This window comes from Xenopus tropicalis, chromosome 8 (assembly GCF_000004195.4).
Source record: "Xenopus tropicalis strain Nigerian chromosome 8, UCB_Xtro_10.0, whole genome shotgun sequence".
NCBI lineage: Eukaryota > Metazoa > Chordata > Amphibia > Anura > Pipidae > Xenopus > Xenopus tropicalis.
In genome coordinates this window covers 80,337,006-80,355,733 of record NC_030684.2, presented here as the reverse complement: position 1 = coordinate 80,355,733, position 18,728 = coordinate 80,337,006, and the positions used below count along the sequence as shown (strand labels likewise).

Genomic DNA, 18,728 nt, shown 5'->3' with positions numbered 1-18,728 from the left:
TAAATCTCACCAATGAATAGCGTGTTTTGGCTAATGTAATCAGCTCTTGGTCAGTAGGTGAGCACATATTTAAACCAATAGGCAGCATCTTTTTAAGGGTAGCCACAATAAGGGACGTTTGCACAGAGTAACGGTCTCCGCGTCGTTTCTTCTTTGTGCGCTCCTGGTCAGATCCTCCAGACTGCAGGAAAATACAAAAGTGATTCCAAATAGTGAATTTATCCAAATACAGAACAAAACATGGGAAATGCATGCACTCAGTCATGCTGTATGTTTCTCACATTGAAATACAATGTGAAGAGATAGCAAACATCTCTGAAGACCAGAAGAAAACCAAGAAATTCAGCACCATATTGCCCAGTGCTCCATCATGTCAGTGTTCACAAGGTGTTCCTCATCCAAACAATATCTTCTCAGTGCCAAAGTCTACTCATCTACAAAGCCATTACCCATATGGGCGCCCTCATTTGCAGAGCAGAGAAAATAAATATATATATATATTATTACTGAATATTAAGCTCACTGGTACATATTCTGTATTAGTAAGGTCAATATTAATTTTATGTCATATCTTAGTTTGGACTTGAATACGTAACTAAATTGCTGCAAATGTGTTGGTAATTCAGAATGGAAAACAGGATCCAATTTGGCATAGAATGCCAACATTTCAGGGATAGCAATAAAATAAAATTCTGAGGGTCTTGCATGGGGTCTTTAAGGGTTAGGGAATGAGCATGCATGGGGTCTTTTAAAATATAATATCTGTACTAAGAAATAGTCTAATGTCACCATGGACCAAATTTAGTGTCACCAGACCAGCCCTGTAAATATGGAAATGCATCTTCCAGGGTAATAATAATATGAACCTTTTAAATGTAATAAGCATTTGCTGATAATAAGGTGTTTGAGAACAATGGGACCCAAGACGTGGTATGTTGCTATTGGCTACTGCCTAGGTGCAAATGTGCATAATGATGAAAACATCAGTTCCAGACATGTATATGCCCAATTTCCATGGATGGAAATATGAATGCATTGCATTTCTACAGTAAACATATGTCCATATTGGGGTGAGCACACCTAGAATCCTGAACACATCAGTTGTGTAGATAAAACACATGCAGAAGTGAACAGTAAAGATGGACATTGGCATGCTACTGTATGCACTTAGAAATCTGGGTAAGATTTTGTCTTATGAAACATTCAACTCCCTTCTCACAACTGTCCTCACTCATTGCCAACACATTCTGCGTGCCATGTGTTGCTTGGGCAGGCAAAAAATATAGCCATCTATGCTTCATTATCATTAACTCTTGCTATCAGCATGCAAAAGTCTTCTGTCCTTCTGAGCTCTCACTAAGCCACCTGCAGCAGCATCCGGCCTGCGGCATCAGTCCTCCAGCAGATTACAGAACACCACACGACAAAGGCTTAAAGGTTTTTATTTATATTTATCTATTCAGCACTCCTTTCTGCCCCTACTGACCTACTGAGCACATGCTTGGGTCAAATGCTAAATCTAAGCAATGGCCTAAAACACACACATATAGCCATCGCTCTTAGAAGATTTATGAAGATATATTAATAAAGATTGTAAAGTTTGTATTTCATTTTGAAGCCGACTATATTTTTTCAAATTTAAAGCCGCATTCTTACAAAAAAATTGCTTGAAAAAGAAATTCTTACCAATAACATCTGCACACATCTACCAGCACACAAGTGACACTTTAAAGTGTTTTTAACACTTTAGTGGGAAAGGTGACAAGTGGTGGGAGAGAAGGACAGACAGAAAGAGCCATGCTTTCAATGCAGGCACAGGGCAACACTGTGGCAGCCAAACCATAGTAAAATAAATTGACTTCTAACCTGACTGTCTCCAGACTACATAAGAGAACAGAAAAAGAAACACAAAAGATTGTTACAGAGGGTCGGTCAACATTGCACAATTTGACCGATTTAAGATAAATTTGCACTAAGCAGGGAGTAAATCAAGGACTCCTTTAACTTATGAGGATGTCGTTGTTTTACCTCAGATATATTCAAAATATATTTGCTATATATCAGCTGACAAAATGTATTTCACTGAGGAATCAGCAATGAAAAGAAGGATCAGCTGAAAGAGGGAACGTCAGGCATTAAATCTAAACAAGGGTGTATTATAAAGCTCAGTGTCAGAATATATTTACTTTGATATATAAATATATTTTAAAGCAGATGGATTGAATGCACTGGTTTGTGTCTCAGAGGGAGTTAGGCATATATAGAGACAGTATGAAAAAAAGGTATTTTTGAAGGCAACATAAGAGTAAATGTAAAGAATGAACAGTGGAAAGCAGAAAGCATAGTGTCAGTAGAAGGGGCAATATTTTCTGAGTAGGGGTGTGTGTTGAAATACTTTGACAGGCAGTTTTAAATTTGTTATTTTATAAAAACTAGATATAGTATAAAACTACCCATAAAAGTGCACAAAAACTGAAACAGAGATATTTAAAAACATAATGTTTTGTTGATGATATCCCAATATTATTAGAACCTAGTGTGGAAGAGGCCTGTATTGATACGCAATATATTTAATTAAAAGTGAGTTTAACAGGCCAGATGCAGAGCATAGAATAGGATGCAGAGATTACCATTTATGAAGAGCTTAAAACTGAAATACTAGTGTTAGTTTTCTGAAGAGGTGATACTGAATATTCTGGTATTGTGTCTGAGTGTGCTGAAGATGTCCATCGTGGCCTATGGTCAAGTAGTCTGGTGGAGAATCTGTTCAAATTGGAGCTGATAAGGTTAGTACTCAAGACCTGAAGAGGCCTGTACTTGAGGAGGAAATGTTCACTGCTGAAAATTCAGTATAAAAGACTAGGATAGTCAGTGATGATGAAGTGATAATTTGAAGTTAAGAACATAAAACAGGACTGAGAAAACAGCTGCAGATTATGTAAAGTTAGCAGAAAAAGTTGTGGTTTGAATCTAACAAAGCAATTGTGAGAAGACTTTTAAGTCTGTAAGAATGGCAGTATATGACGTCAATATTAGATGCTGGGTGGACCAGTGTAAAGGAGCCAGCATTAGATGCAAGAGGTTCTCTATTAAAGGCTGTAAGTCTACTACTAGGAAGGTGTATTAATGGAAAGTCAGTCTGCTGCATAGGGTAGTGTAAAGGGTAATATTTCTTATACAAATATACACAAACCTTGGACATCTTGCTCTTGCTGTCAGCAGTCAGGAATGACATGTTATTGATTTCATTTTGCACAACAAAGTTCTGTTCCTCTCTTTTGAAATTCTAACAGAGAATAAAAACGTGGAAATGATTAAATGATAAGAAAATACTTTTGTATAAGCTTTTGTGGATCAACCTTGGTTTGGTTTCCATTTTCATCTTCAGAAAACTTACATGGGATTTTGACCAGAAGATAAAGACTTCTCCCACCATTCTGAATAGTTCCTCAGCATCCAAGTTTGGCTCAGTAAGCCAGTGTGCCCTATAAAAAGAGAAACCTTAAAGAAACCTTCAATATAGCACTTCTGTGTACTGCTATAGAGCTGCTGAATGATTTACAGATGCAACCCATAAAATTAGAATTGTCACTGTGGTATTTTTGTAAAAAGTGTAATAAACACTATAATGCTCATTTTCTTATGAAAGGGAAAATATATATAAAATACCATACATGCAGCAATTACCTTTCCTCATCTATACTAACTTTGTGCACCAGTTTGCTGGTTTGTCCACTTTGGAGTATGAAATGCAAGATGCAGCACTCTCTAGTGCAAGGAGGCCTGTACCTACAGCTAAGCCCTAAAGTTGACACACACCAACTCTAAGGGCTGTGGCACAGGGGGAAACTAGTCGCCCGTCACAAATTTCCCTTGTTGCGGGTGTGACTAATCTCTCCGAAATACCATGCCACTGGCGAGTATGTAAATCGCCAGTGGAATATTTTACACAGCACCACAATTTCCCCAAAGTCATATGCCATCCCACCGGCGATTTACATACTCGCGGGGGGGATGGTATTTTGGGGAGACTAGTCGCCTGCGACAAGGGAGTTTTGTCGCGGGCGACTAGTCTCCTCGTCTGCCACAGCCCTAAATATGTGAAAACGTAATTATTTACAACTTGTCTCTTGTCATGTTGCCATACATTGCCTGTGTTATGTCAAATAGGGTGTATTACCTACTGTATTTCCATATGGAGTCATTTCAAAGTTTTTGAGACTTGTATTTTTAGCTTTTATTTACCATATCTGACTTCCTGTGGGTTAAAAGTTTACATATATTTTGCTGGCAATACAGTGGCAATACAGAACTGGTATGAGGCAGTCAGGTGTGTGGGCCACTTAATCGTGACATACTTTTACATTCAGTTCACAAATTTTCAATAGGATTAAGTTCTGGGCTTTGTGATGGTAACTCCAATACATTTACTTTGTATTTAAAGGACATGTAAACCCCGCACACAAAAATTAAATCAGTACACAGCCTCTTTGAAATCTTTCAATCTTTTCAAAAAGCTTCTTCAAAGTTTTGTTAGTGCTGGTTTGGTAAACACCAATTTATTTCTAAAATGTTGCTGTGTGATTTCTAATAACTGAATATAATGTAAGAGTTCTTTTACAGAAAGGTTCAAGTTAACCACTGTTTGGAGACTTCAAATAAACCCCAGGTAGTCATATCTGAAAGTTCCATCTATAGCCTAGTTAAAGCTCATATAACATGGAATAGAATGCACTGCAGGCAAATATAGGTAAATTACCTTATAATTGTATGGCAATGCTGTTCTGAGTGGCTCAGATACAGAATTTGCAGTATGTAATGGGAACGGCTAATTACCTGTTGTTATCCACATAGCGGATAAGTAGAGGATATAGAGCATAAAGGTCTCTACACAGAACTGAAAACTCATCCCTTATCAGACTTTCTGAATCTTCAGACTCGCTTTTGGCCTCCATTCTCAACTGTTCTTCTTCTGCAACAACTTTTCCTGCACGCTTCTTCAGCTTCTCCATGGTAGGAATAAAGTGGGAACGAAGGAGCTCAGGCTTTGCCTTGCTCACTATGGGCTGAGCAAAAACTGAAAGGCAAATCATTCGATTACTGCAGTAATTTGCTGTACTGTAAAATATCTTCACATTCCCCAATGGGTGCATTTGTACTAAAACCATTTAAAGGTAAAATTACAAACTAGGGCATGGGCATACCCCAGCTCATTCCAGTTAAATGTACAGCTCCCATGACAATAAACCAAATATAGCTGTAGTTTGGACAGCAGAATAGTAGGTATTCAATAGTATTTGAATTGAAATCTATTATTTGGATCAGGCAGACAGATCATTTTAGCAGTTAAAAATTTTACCCTTCGTGACATATTTATTTGCACCTATACTGTTTTGAGGCTCATACATCTTTTAACCTCACAAAATGTGCAGACTCTGAAAGCAATATTCACAAACTGTAACCTTCATATATCCATTCTGTGAAACAACAACTTCTGCCCAGTATTGTCACATGTAAATGTCTGTAAATGTTTTTCAATGATATATGAGCTTACATGATAAAAGACACACTACCATCCATACTCAATCAGTAGACCTAGAAGTAGGAATTATTTCCTTTTATTGATGCCTTCCTACTGTACCTGCAAGTCTTTTCATCCAGGAGGCCTCATCAATGCCCAAGTTATTAACAACGATACGCAAAATATTTCCCAGAAGTGTGTTCAGGTGCTCGGAGGTCACACTGGTACAACATGGAGAAGAATCATCAGGAATATTTTCTGGTCCACGTTCCCACCATCGAGGAAGGTAATTACACAGCATGGGTAGAGTTACTTCAATAACATGGGGCATTTCTGTGTAACGGGCACCAGACTCTGCCAACATACTAATGTCCTTCATTAAAGTTTCAAGGTCAGGAATATCAGGGCACATCTCTTCCACAGAATTGGGAAGACCCAGGACTAAAATAAAGAAGGTAGATGTTAAATGAGATCTAGAAAATATAATTAAAGGGGAACTACACACAAACACAACTTAAGCTTTTTGAAAAGTAAATATAATTTCAAGCAACTTTGCAATATATACATCAATTAAAAATGCTGCATTTTCATGATTTTTAATGCAATAATATAGTTTAGAACAGTTACCTAAGCCTAGCCTCCTTTTCTCTTGCTGATCTGACTGACTACTTTAAGATGAAAAAAAAAATTAACAATAGTCGACCTCTTCAGCCTGCATCCTCCAAATCCCATAATTCCCTGCACACATTATGTCAATAAGGAAGAGAACATCACAGTGCAATGCATTGTGGGTTATGTAGTTCCTGTATGCTGTCTGTAAGTTGTGGAGAAGTTGCTGCAATTTGTAACATCAATGATTTAGTCCCTCCCCCCTGCAAGAATTTCTAATGATGCAGAAAGAGAAAAACAGTTTTGTAGCTGGATTTCAGCATATAAAAGTGGTATTTATTCATACTTTTTGAAGGAACAGATTACAGACATAAGAATATTATGGGTTTGTGTGTTGTGTGGGGCTGTTTAACAAATTTTAGTTCAGTTCCCCTTTAATTCCAGAGATTTTATGTATCTCCATGCATTACTTACTGGCTCGCTCACGAGGTGACTTGGTAGTATACACTGAGTAGATATTATATTCATTTAAGGATGGCTCCAAGAAGGCCACAGGCATTGCTGCAGCAAGTCGGGCCAGACACTCACCCAGTGCTGGCCGCTGCCTACAAAACAAGATAAACAATTTAGCACCAGATTCACATTTATATTGCTGTTAATATTCTAACAACCACATACCTAAATCAGACAGAATGAGACAAACATACAGAAACACTATTGTTCCTTACTTTTCTACATAGGGACTCTTAGTTGTCCCAAGGGAGTAGATACTGCACAGTGTCCTATAGCAAGAGACTTGCACATCATCCACTGCAAAAAAACATGAGAAAAACCATTAAGATGTTTTATAAATCACATATTTGGCTGGATTTAATATAGTAATCTTTAGAAAATATGGGCCCTAGCTAATTGAGCAATGTTGAAACTTTCAAAATCCTAGCCTGCAGGGAAAAGGACAATGTCTGAAAGGAAACTTTGATGGCAACAGGTCAAAAAAGTTTCTCTTAAACAACTTAATACATATCCTGGTTTGGTGTAGCACTACAATGTATTTCCAATACAATATCATTTTCAAATAAAAAACAGTTAAAGGTACACAAAAAGTACACAAAATCTTTGCATTGAAGTAATGCACATTTTCATTATATATGTTAAAGTGTTAATCGGTTTATCAAGAATCCACATAAGGATTTCAGTCAATACACATGCCCACACCAACATTTTTTTCCATACTTTTTCCTACTTACAGATGACATCATCCCCAAACTGATGCTGGGCAATATGTTCAAAGAGAGATGTGAGGACAGGAAGCAAAGCCACAGTGGTGTAGTTGATGTTTTGGGCCACACCCTTTACTTGGGTGCGTGACTGGGACACTTTCCCAAGTTTCAGATTCTCCACCATCTTCTCAATGTCCTCTGAGGCACCCTCAAAGAATGAGCGCAGACCAGCTTTAACAATCTCTGGACCTGATTTCATGACTGTCCTATATTGTAGAAAGATAAAGAAATGTAAAGCATATGTCTATTTCATATTTTAGCCTATTTAAGCAGGCAGATCCAGACAAAACATGGCAACGTAGCATAGTACAAAGCTTTGACTGTGTATTTTGGACTATCAATATAAATTCTAACCTGGCATCCAGTGAACGAGCCAATATATGGAGGCAGTTTACAACAGCTGGAGCATCAGTTCCTAAGAAAACAAGGATTACAGATAATTCTATGACAATGGAGGAATAGAAAATAAACACAAACTAGTGCATACTATACATCTACAAAGCATAACAAAGAATGCTACCAAGGAAAAAAAAGCCTTAAAATGCATAGAACACTTCCTGTTTTCACTTAATGGAAACTGGCAACACCACACACCAACCCCTTACCGAAAAGAGAGACGCGGTGTCGCACCAGAGCAGCCATCTTACAGAATAGACTGAGGGTGAGGAGTGGGATATGAGCGAGGGAATGAAGCATGAGAGAGAGAAAAGGTGCAGGCAGAGGAAAGAAGGATAGAAATATGAGAGACATTAGGATTCATTTTGATTACTTAATGAAAAGCAGTGTAAAAGAGGAATGGGTACAACTACATATATATATATTTTATTTTTTACAACTGAACCTGCAGGCAGCAACTTTGTATGCAAATGGAAACTTACAATTTCCAATTAATATAAATTGGGCTATTGTTCTGGGGGATTTAGAGACCCTAAGTAAATTGTTACCAATGACATTTAATGGATGCTGTACAGTGATGCTAGAAAATGTTAAGTGGTTTAGTTGGTTGGTATTTATTACCATTTCAGTAACTAGTACCTGTAATAGCAGATACTCAGGGGGCACGATTTGTGTGTTTTTATGCTAAAACACAATTTTTTATTGTAAAGAAAACCACAATTTTCTTATTTTTTATTAAGTGTAAAAACCATGAAAAACACTAATAAAAAAGTTAGCCATCTAAAAGCTGTCAGGGTCATGTAGAAATCAATGGGAGTTGTTCTAGGCAAACTTTAAAAATATTTAATTTGTGGTTTTAGAAGTTTTTTTTGGGGGGGGGGGGGTTGTTTGTAAGTCCACAATGATTTGTGGGAAAACATTTGTGGTTTTTGTGTTCTTTCAGTTTTAGTTCCACATTTCAATTTAATTTATTCATGGTTCCAAAACTCTGAAACCACTTAAATCAGAATGTTGATAAATATGCCCCTTAATGTTTCTTTTTGTCACAAGAATATATTAATATTTCTGTGCAGTTGAAAGACTAGAATAATGTCAGATAATAAAAAAAATATTCAGAATATAGGACTATACTTTGTAATTAGCAACAGTTGGCAACTACATTTAGAGCCCCTAAACTCACCTAGCGATCATCTCCTTCTCCTTGTTGGAGGCATGGCCCCCACTGCCCAGCACTTTAGCAGGAGTGGACAAAAAGTACAAGCAATGGTTCTTAAAGTACTGGTTAATAAGAGGGAGGAGGATCTATAAGAGAAGAGATATGTCAGCAATAAGCAATTCCGTATACCTTCCCAACCCATTAATACTATGCTTATAAGTCACTGGAAATGGCATCCTATTCTGAAGGCCTATTTGGTCTTGGCAATATAAGAACAACCTGGGTCACACCTTGTAGATCAGTGGTCCCCAAACATCTGCTCGGGAGCAACATGTTGCTCCCCAGCCCCTTGAATGTTGCTCCCAGGTGTTATGCCAAACAGAACCTCATGTAGGCTGCCAGTCCACATTGGGCTATCAAGCCCTTATTTGGCACCCCCAGGTACATTTTTCATGCTTAAGATGCACCCCAACTCTTTTTACATTTGAATGTGGCTCATGGGGTAAAAAAGGTTGGAGCCCCCTGTTGTAGATATACCCAAGGGACTGAACTGTTCAGACTGTGCTTGGTCCCGAATCTAGAATATCATTACATACACTGAATCTGAACGTGGTGTGCCAATATTGCAGTTTAAGGCAATATACAATGACCTGTAGCATAAATTGTTTTAGGGGGTAGCCATAAAAAGCAATAAATAGGTTAAAACTCCTTAATAACATTACATGTCTGTGACACTTTTTTATATTTTAAAGATGGAAGCATAAGAAAAGAAAACAGAGAAAGAAAATAACTCAGAAGGCAATTCCAAAAAAAAATGCAAATTCACAGAAGCAGAACAGATCCATTTACCTTTGCAAAAAATTTGATTTCTCGCTCATGGGGAGATTTCTCTACTCTTCCGCTGCTCACAACAGCCTCTGCATTTATAACACAGGGAAAACAGCATTCTAAGACCAGATCTACTACAAAATAATTGTCCTGTCATGTTAATTCTTTCAATTAATTGGGTGGCACTAAAACTTTGCTACCCAGCACGGCAGACAGGGGGACCCCATATAACTACTGCTGATTTGTCAGTTTTAATTTGATGCACACACATTGGGTCAGATTCCAATCATTCTTGAACCAGTCAATAAGGGCATCACAAAGCTAAGAGCTTCATTTCCATTTTAAAGCAGAAATTCAGCTCTTTTAGAGTAACTGCACTCTCTGCACTAGCAATTTTTACAACTGCGCAAATGCAGGTTTTCATGTTAACCAGCAATCCCACATTACTGTAATAAAGGCTTGCTTCAACTTCTTTCCTTCATTCTATAAATAATATCAGGAGACAGATAAAAAAATTGTATCGCGTTGATTCCCTTACCCAAGTGAGCAATGAATTCCTGTGCTGTGTCCATAAGTTTCAGAAGTTTCTGAAGAAATCCATAAGCAAAACGTTTCTCAATGGATGAAGTGTCTAATTCCATGTCTTTTAAGCCCCTGAAAGAGATAAAAGGAATCAGCCTGCCCAAAAACCAAAACTTTATGTTTTCACAGTCAAAACAATACCTGTCCAACATGCAAATTCATGTGCCTGAAGCATTTACACGATTTTGTTAGAACCCTATGACCCGCATACTTACCTTGTCACTGCATAACCATTTATCTGAAGAAATTTGAGCAATTCCTGAGCTTTCTCTCTGTCCCGCGCTTTTTCTTTTGCAGTTAGCGTGTCGTAGGGTACAAGCAAAGGATGTGTTCCACCTCCTAAGGGTTACAAATGGATAACATTCAACTTGGGATAACTGTCCATTTAAAGTTGCCATTTATTGATGAATGAAAAGGGATTAGATTGCTAATGTCACAGCCAGAACAATATCCTGATGTGCACATGCAGGAATGGATGAATATGTTATGGTGATGGATGAAGATTAGATAGACAGACAGACAGACAGATAGATACTGTAGATAGATAGTAAATGTATTAATAAATATCCAGAGGATTGAGTTTATGATGAGACACAAGATATCAATAAATACACAGGTGGATATGTAAATAGTTAAACATATCCAGTACAGGTATGGGATCCTTTATCTGGACACCTGTTATCCAGTTACGGAAAGGCCATCTCTCATAGAGTCCATTTTAAATAAATAATTCAAATGTTAAATTATTTTTTAATTTTTTTCTCTGTCATAATAACAAAGTACCTTGTCTGTATGAATCTATACTGGTGGATAAAGCTATTTTTTCATCAGACATAAGGTATGGTTATCCACATTACAAAAATATCCCTTATCCAAAAACCCCCATGTCCCAAGCATTTCAGATAATATATACAGGCCAGGATTTGTGGAAAGGCCACAAAGGCTTGGGTCTAGGGCGGCATGTCGCCCAGCCGTATGTCTATTTCCTCATTCCTACAGACACCCGGAGCAGTGGGGACTGGATGCACTTAAGATTCTGAAAGATATTTGAATCTTCGGTTCCCTGTCCAGACATCTGTAGGCAAAAGAGAAAGCAGGATATATGCGCTAAGGGATGATGTGCGTTGCGAGGGGTGGGTCTGTATGAGGGGGCACAATAGGCGGCTGGTCTAGGGGCGCGTCATTTTGAAATCCAGGGTTGAATATATCCCATACCTGTACAATTTGCAGAATGCAGCTAAATAGTCAGATATACTGATATATTTATATGCATGACAAACATACTGACAAATGAATTAGTAGAAGGAAAAATTAGCACAAAAAAGTGGAAGATAAAATGATACATAGAGATTGCTCTAACTTAAACAGTTTTTAAAAAAAGCATAGACACTTTCATGTACACTTAAGTTAGTGCCAAAGAAGGAAGGACAGAAGGACATGTTCATGGTCTAGTAGTGTCTAGTAGTGTTTAGGTCTTACCCTTTGATTCTAGTTCCTGCTTCTTCTTCCGTCCCCATGTATTGTGATAATTCTCTGCCAGCTGCTCAGCCATTGACTAGGACAGGAATATTGAGTTCATATTATTCATTAAAACTATATATTAAATATCACTGTTAACCTATTTACCCACTCCTTCCACTTGTTGGAGGCACCATTGCACCCAATAAGCCTGCTTTGATAAATATTCTGCAAGTGTGCTGACTGACACAAGGATAACCTGGAATTTCTGCCAGCCTGGACGTGGCAATAGTTCCCAGGATCCCTTAAAACACTGAGTCAATAGGTGCTACAGATAGGGCAGGCAGTAAGTACAGAGCCCTGATTGTAGCCTGCGTCTACCACCACTACCTAACTTGCTCATCTGAGTGATGCACAAGTTAGGGGACAGGTATGGGGCCAGAGATGGGGTGCTTACGTTCCAGCAACTACAACAATGCCGATTGCAGGCAACTCTGTATATATGCAGCTCTCTGTGTTCGGAAATAAAATGCAAAGACCTGCAGCAATTTGTCATAGGAGAAAGGCAGGGTGCAAAAAAATAAGCCTTATCGTTCCTGTTTCTTGCACTTTGCATCCAGCCTTCCAGTTTCTAAAGAAGTGATATAAATAGAATTCACTAAGATAATCTTATCTGACAACACAATTCTGTGACACCACTAGTTAAAAAAAGCCAAACTGACTACAATAGAACCCCATTTTACAATTTTCAGGGGACCAGAAAAAATGGTGCAAAATCCGGGAAAATGTAAAATCAGGCAAGTTTATTATGTGCTTATTAAGTTAAGTTTATTATTAGTGGGACCACAAAACAATGGCGTAAAATGCAGGAAAACTTAAAATCAAGGGATGTAAAATTGAGGTTTCACTGTATAGTGTTCTGCAGTGTTATTTCAGAAAAGAATACCATAAAAAAAGAGATACAGAAATATAAATAGACCTATTAATTAATTGTAATATATTTTCCATTCACAAAGGTATTTGAAAAGAATGAAAGACATGAAAAAAGATACAAAACTGTTGTACCCAGATTTGGGGTTACCTGCAGCTCTCTAGACAGGGTAATTCCTGTGAGATCCATTGGAGTTGGGCTAAAGGTTTGGACTGTGGGATCATATGTTTGCTGAAAGGCAAAAGGATAAAGACTTCACTGGTAAGCATAGTATGCCCTAAAACGTTGAGTGCATGCATGAAAAGAGAGACAAATAGATGTCTGAGATGCATTTTTTAAATCATGGGTGAGCAAGGGACTGCATGTAATGAGACTGTTTAAACGAATAACCAATACCAAATAATTCCTCACCTGCGCTGATTGGGAGATTTTCCGAGATTTTGTTTTCTTCTCTATTTTATCATCTTCACCTTCTCGAGCTTTTTCTACAGTCCATTCCCAGGCAATCATGGCCTTTAGAGATTCTTTGATAGGCCAGCGGTAAATTTCCTTATCCTACAAATAAAAAACAAAGTGTTAATTTTCTCCATTTTGTCCAAAAATAAAGAAATTACAGGTATAGGACCTGTTATTCCGGATAAGGGGTCTTTCTGTAATTTGGATCTCTTTACTTTAAGTCTCCTAAAAAATCAATAAAACATTAATTAAACCCCATAGGATTTTTTGCATGGGACCCGTTATCCAGAATGCTCGGGAACAAGTGTATTCCGGATAAGGGGTCTTTCCGTAATTTGGATCTCCTACCTTAAGTCTACTAAAAAAACAATAACACTTTCAATAAACCCAATAGGATTGTTTTACATCCAATAAAGATTAATTATATCTTAGTTGGGATCAATTACAGGGTACTGTTTTATTACAGTAACAGAGAAAAAGGAAATCAGTTTTAAAATTCTGAATTATTTGATTAAAATGGAGGCTATGGGAGACGGGCTTTCCGTAATTCGGAGCTTTCTGGATAACAGGTTTCCGGATAAGGGATCCCATACCCGTATAATCTCTGGTTTTGGTATGATGGTACTTTTAGGATGGAGCCCTAGATTTCATTGTGGCATGCAAGAGGTCAAACCATAAAATTAAGAGACTCGTTTACAGCAAGGGCACTAAATTGTACATATTCTGTAATGGTCTTCTGTTTTTTTGTATTCTTTTGTTTTTAAACTATTTACCCTTCTATACATTTTATTGCTGGTTAAACATGATGATACATTTTAACTTTATTACTACTTTTTGTCATTCGACTTTCTTCTAATTATCTTTTAGTCTAGTATCTGAGATCTGTATTTGCAAACCTTAAATAAAAAATAAAGCCAATCTCAAAATTCTATTAGAATTCAACTACCTACAAACATAAATATAAAGGTAAATGGCTTGATTAAACCATACACAAATGTAGTAAAATACAAATATACAAAAATAAGATGTGTTTTGAATCGTTAGTTAGAAGCTTTACCTTTTCTGAAAATGTTTTGTATGGGCGTAACATAGGATGAGTCTTGGCTTCTTCATCCACAGCTTCCCCATAGGACCAATTATTTTGTATCTGTATAAAAAAACAGGAGGTATATCAGAATACTAGCCTCAGGTATCACAGCCAACAACCTTTATATACAGCAATAGTCACATACCTTCTCAAATGCCCATTTGTCATGGGTGTATTCGGCGTACTTGTTAATAAATCCGTCTAGTTTTTCAGGAATAATGACACTGAAAAAAAAAGTATTCTCTTACAAACCCAGAACCATGCAAATTCTTCTGTAAGTGTTTATAGGACAGTTCTACAATAGTCTTTCAGCACTCACATCTTTTCCTCTTACCCACATTGTACTTAGTTCCTTCAGTCGTTTTCTTATCAAATACTGTTTTCCTGTCTATATATTTAGTTATATATTTGCCTTACCTACTTTTACAGTTCCCTTTATTGTCTTTTATTGTCATCTCTTCTCTATAATATAACTGTTTGCTTGGTCTAGTGCTCAAAACTTTATTCCTTTAGGCTACCATAAAACATAGCAGGCCTAGACCTAGCTAAAATGTAGACAGAGCGATGGTAACTTAATCTCTTGGGATATTTATAAGTTCATAAATCTACATTAAATGCTTGGGACCAGGGTTTTTTTGGATAAGGGGTCTTTCAATAATTTGGCTCTCCATGCCCTAATTTTGCTAAAAATAATTTAAACATTAAATCAATCCAATAGGTTTGTTTTGCCACCATTGATTCATGCACCTTAGTTACAATCAAGTACAAGGTACTGTGCAGTTGAACTCTCTGCACTAGGAGAAACACATTTTTGGTTTAACAATAGGAAATTAGGTTCTTAAAGTTACCAGGAGCAGCTTTTTGCTGTCCCTGGTAACCTATGGGGCACTGCCATCTGATGCAATGGGCTCAACTTGCCTGATGGCTAGAGCCCCCAACAGGACCCCTTTGTCTCTGATTCTTTCTTTCCCTCCCATTCTACATATTCTCAAGAAATCACTGTACAGGAGTTATTGTTTACAAATAAACTGTATGTGAAAATTATAAAGCTAATATTGATGACAAATGAGACATTAACAGCAGCGTATTCATATACACCAGTATCTTACTTCAACGTTTCTATTGGTTTAGGATCAAAGTTTCCCTCAGCATCCACAGAAGCTTTTTTCTCTGTCTTGGAGGAGTAGCTGGCGTCCACATAGTCTGGTGGAATGGCACCAGCAATCGCACACAGACAGGGCATGGCTATCTTATACAGTTCCGCATCAAATCTCTGCAAAAAGGTACAGTGTATATGGTTAAATAGGAAAAAAGTTATTGTAATAATGTATATTTCATTTTTAAAATGTTTTTAATAAGATGAATGAGATATGTATTGGCAGACTAACATAAACTTGTTATTTTTTCCTTGAAGTATTTACCTTATGAGCAAGAGATTCAAAAATGCCCCAGAAGAGTTTTCTAGTTAAATGAAGTTCTTCTTCTGATGTCACACCATAGTTAGCCCATCCCGTTGGAAGACAGTAGTATTTCCAGCAGCGCTCATAGTGGTTGGTTAGAAGCTGATAGACAAAAGGAAAATGATCTGATACCTTGCAATAATGCACAGCAGGGGATTAGTGCTGAGGATACTAGAACTAAATAGAAAGAATACTAGAAAGAATAGAATTGCACTGAGAGAACCATTATGCTAAAGCTGAAAACAGTAAGCAAACAAACCCCCATATGTAATAAAAGACAAAAAAAGGGTTGATTCACTAAAGGTCGATATTGTGAGCGTTATTTATAGCATGCGTTAAAAATTTTATTGCTTCTTATTTTTTTGCGACTTAACGCACAATTAACTATAGGATACTTGCGTTAATTAAAACACGATGTTGTTTGCGTTATATAAGTCACGATGAGTGTTTTTCTTGCGTTATTTTCCGCGCATGTGTTAATTCTCGCTGCGTGCAATATATTTCGCCGCTTGCTATATTAGCGCACGATTTAACGCATGTAACCATTACGTTCGTAAAACTACTTTTCTGCAAATGACCATTTCCCTGAAAACTGGAGGATGCATCACTCTAGGGCCAACACAGACTTGAAAAAATCTCACTGCAAAGTCCATCTTGTGTTGCCAAAAGCTCACCAACCACAATTTTCTTTAAGTACCGCCTGCCCCAAGTAGGTGTTAATTTTCGCACAGACTAATGCGATATTTAGCGCGTCTAACACTTCTTACGTGTTTGTGAATCATGCATTAGTATTATTTCTATGCGAGAATTAATGCAATGCATTAAAATTAACGCCTTGCGATCATGCGTTATTTAGCGCATGCAATATGCATCTTAACGCACGAGATAATACTTTATCGAATCAAACGTTATTTTTCGCGTCAATTTTAACACAAAAAAGCATGCAATAACGCTTATCGCACTTTAGTAATTCAACCCTAAAGTGTCCAGGTGCAGTAACTTACAGCAACTAATAAGATTTGCTTTTTAACAGGTGACCTGGAAATGCTACCTGCCTATTGATTGCTATAGGTAGTGGGAACTTTAGCAAACTTTGCATCTTACATTATATAACCCCAATTTTCCAAGGTTCTCACCTTCAGTGGCATCTTTGCATATTCATTAAGTATGGGAACATCAAAAACAAGCCTACGCAGAAGGTGCTGCAACATGGATGGACGCAAGTACCTAAAAATGGAAAGGAGTAAAATCATTACTAGCCGTTTAGCTGACATTGAGTGATTGGTAGGAAATATTTTGCCTCACCTACAATCACTGCTATTTGTTGCCTATAGTACTGTCTGCACCAACATCAGAGCACGGCAAACTAGCAAGATGGGAAACCCTATTTTAATAATTGAACTGATTTTTTGGCTATAAAACCGTAAAGGAGAAGGAAAGGTAAGAACTAAGTAAGCTTTAGCAGAAAGGTCTATGTACAGCCATAAGCACTCACAGAAACGCTGCACTGAGCCCTTTATCAAAAGAAACAAAGGGTTTCTTGTCTCCTTTTTTCCTGTGCCAGAGTCTGCCCAGCTCTCTCCCCTCTCCTGCTCCTCCCTCCCATAAAAATGCTAAGAACTCCCTCCTCCCCCCCCTTAGGAATGTGTGATCTGAGCTATACAGCAGGAAGCTTCCTCGTAGTCTTACAAACTGGGCATGTACAGGGGTCTTGGCTTTGGTGTGTGGAATTATGGGAATTTTGTTTACAGAGCTCAGCGGTTTTTTTTTTTCCTATGAGGCTTCTGATCATCTGAACAGGTGAAATATGGGGAGCCTTTCATTTTCCTTTAAAGCAGAGATTTTAATCTCTTTTACTTTCAAGTCCCCTTCCATGCTTTCCAATATTTAGTCTGGCCCTCGATTGTTCATAAATGTTACATTTTATCTAAATAAAGCTTAAGCTTCACTCTACAATCTCCTGATTTGGGGTTCCTGTGGGGCAGCCATATCCAACCCTTTCATATATAGGATCCATTGCCTTTCCATACACACATGCTGTATAGTACCTGCATAGAGCCATCAGACATTCCTCTATGACATCTCGCTGTGCCTTAGTAAGAGAACGACCACGGGAAAGGCGGTAAATTGTGTGCAGCATGGAGTCCACCATTATGGCACGGTGCTCAGTGCCAGCAAACAGAGGGGCACATTTAGTGATAAGAGGTAGAACAGCCAGACACAGGTAACGGTTAAGGGCAAGGGCCATCTCTGTGGTGCTGAATGCAGCCTAAAAGAAAAGGCAGCAGCAAATGAATGGAAAAAAAACAAGTAAATTGCAATGATGGCAAAATGTGAGAGAAGAAAGTCAAAAGAAGAAACAAGATACATTTCCAAAGATTAAAACAAAAAAAGGTTTTACTGCCACTAGCTGAGAGACTCACAGTGTCTAGAGATGCTGCTGCCCTCATGTCTGGTAAAAACCCAACCTCAAGAACCTGCAAAAGGAAGTCTTGATTTTCTATGCCATAGACACGGTCCAAAAATAGAACCATTGGTGCTTTGTGATCAGGAACAAAGCTGGCAGACATCTTTGGTTCAATTGGGTTCCCATCTAGTATGGACAGAAATGAAAGTGAATTAGATTAGATTGTTATTTTCTACAACACCTGTCAAATGTCACTCTCCATGAACAGCAGAAGGTATAGTCATATTTCTATATATTCAATACAATATCCTGAAACAGGTTATTCTTACCCTTGCCAAAAGCTGGTATTTGTAAGGGCAAGCTGATGACTCCCACAAGATCCTCAATGGGGACCAGAGACCGCAAAATGGCACGAATTCTTAGAGCTTCTCCTTTCCCAGCCTGTATCAACTGCAATACAGGGTATAATTATGCAACGTTTGGAAAAAATAGAATATAAAACTAATACATAGGAAAATGAAGTGGTAGATTTACATTTCATATACATGTTCAGTAAA

At 37.7% G+C, this 18,728-nt stretch overlaps 1 protein-coding gene across 7 annotated transcripts in view; it reads right to left on the bottom strand.

Moving 5' to 3' along the window:
- Nucleotides 1-18,728, bottom strand: part of ryr1 (ryanodine receptor 1 (skeletal)) — a 114,304-nt gene that overhangs the window by 41,224 nt on the left and 54,352 nt on the right. For 5 of the 7 annotated variants that reach the window (XM_004917103.2, XM_004917106.2, XM_002939248.3 and 2 more), the window contains 26 exons: nucleotides 18,501-18,621; nucleotides 18,188-18,357; nucleotides 17,813-18,033; nucleotides 16,901-16,991; nucleotides 15,726-15,866; nucleotides 15,414-15,577; nucleotides 14,450-14,528; nucleotides 14,275-14,364; nucleotides 13,173-13,316; nucleotides 12,912-12,992; nucleotides 11,852-11,927; nucleotides 10,588-10,711; nucleotides 10,329-10,444; nucleotides 9,812-9,879; nucleotides 8,987-9,108; nucleotides 8,016-8,065; nucleotides 7,765-7,825; nucleotides 7,378-7,616; nucleotides 6,859-6,940; nucleotides 6,605-6,735; nucleotides 5,642-5,962; nucleotides 4,837-5,077; nucleotides 3,398-3,485; nucleotides 3,194-3,286; nucleotides 1,867-1,881; nucleotides 11-181 (listed from right to left, as the gene is read on the bottom strand). In XM_004917103.2, coding sequence (XP_004917160.1) covers nucleotides 11-181; nucleotides 1,867-1,881; nucleotides 3,194-3,286; nucleotides 3,398-3,485; nucleotides 4,837-5,077; nucleotides 5,642-5,962; nucleotides 6,605-6,735; nucleotides 6,859-6,940; nucleotides 7,378-7,616; nucleotides 7,765-7,825; nucleotides 8,016-8,065; nucleotides 8,987-9,108; nucleotides 9,812-9,879; nucleotides 10,329-10,444; nucleotides 10,588-10,711; nucleotides 11,852-11,927; nucleotides 12,912-12,992; nucleotides 13,173-13,316; nucleotides 14,275-14,364; nucleotides 14,450-14,528; nucleotides 15,414-15,577; nucleotides 15,726-15,866; nucleotides 16,901-16,991; nucleotides 17,813-18,033; nucleotides 18,188-18,357; nucleotides 18,501-18,621 — 3,300 coding nt within the window. The remainder of the gene's footprint in view (nucleotides 1-10; nucleotides 182-1,866; nucleotides 1,882-3,193; nucleotides 3,287-3,397; nucleotides 3,486-4,836; nucleotides 5,078-5,641; nucleotides 5,963-6,604; nucleotides 6,736-6,858; nucleotides 6,941-7,377; nucleotides 7,617-7,764; nucleotides 7,826-8,015; nucleotides 8,066-8,986; nucleotides 9,109-9,811; nucleotides 9,880-10,328; nucleotides 10,445-10,587; nucleotides 10,712-11,851; nucleotides 11,928-12,911; nucleotides 12,993-13,172; nucleotides 13,317-14,274; nucleotides 14,365-14,449; nucleotides 14,529-15,413; nucleotides 15,578-15,725; nucleotides 15,867-16,900; nucleotides 16,992-17,812; nucleotides 18,034-18,187; nucleotides 18,358-18,500; nucleotides 18,622-18,728) is intronic. The other 2 variants (XM_012969015.2, XM_012969017.2) reach the window with 1 other exon arrangement.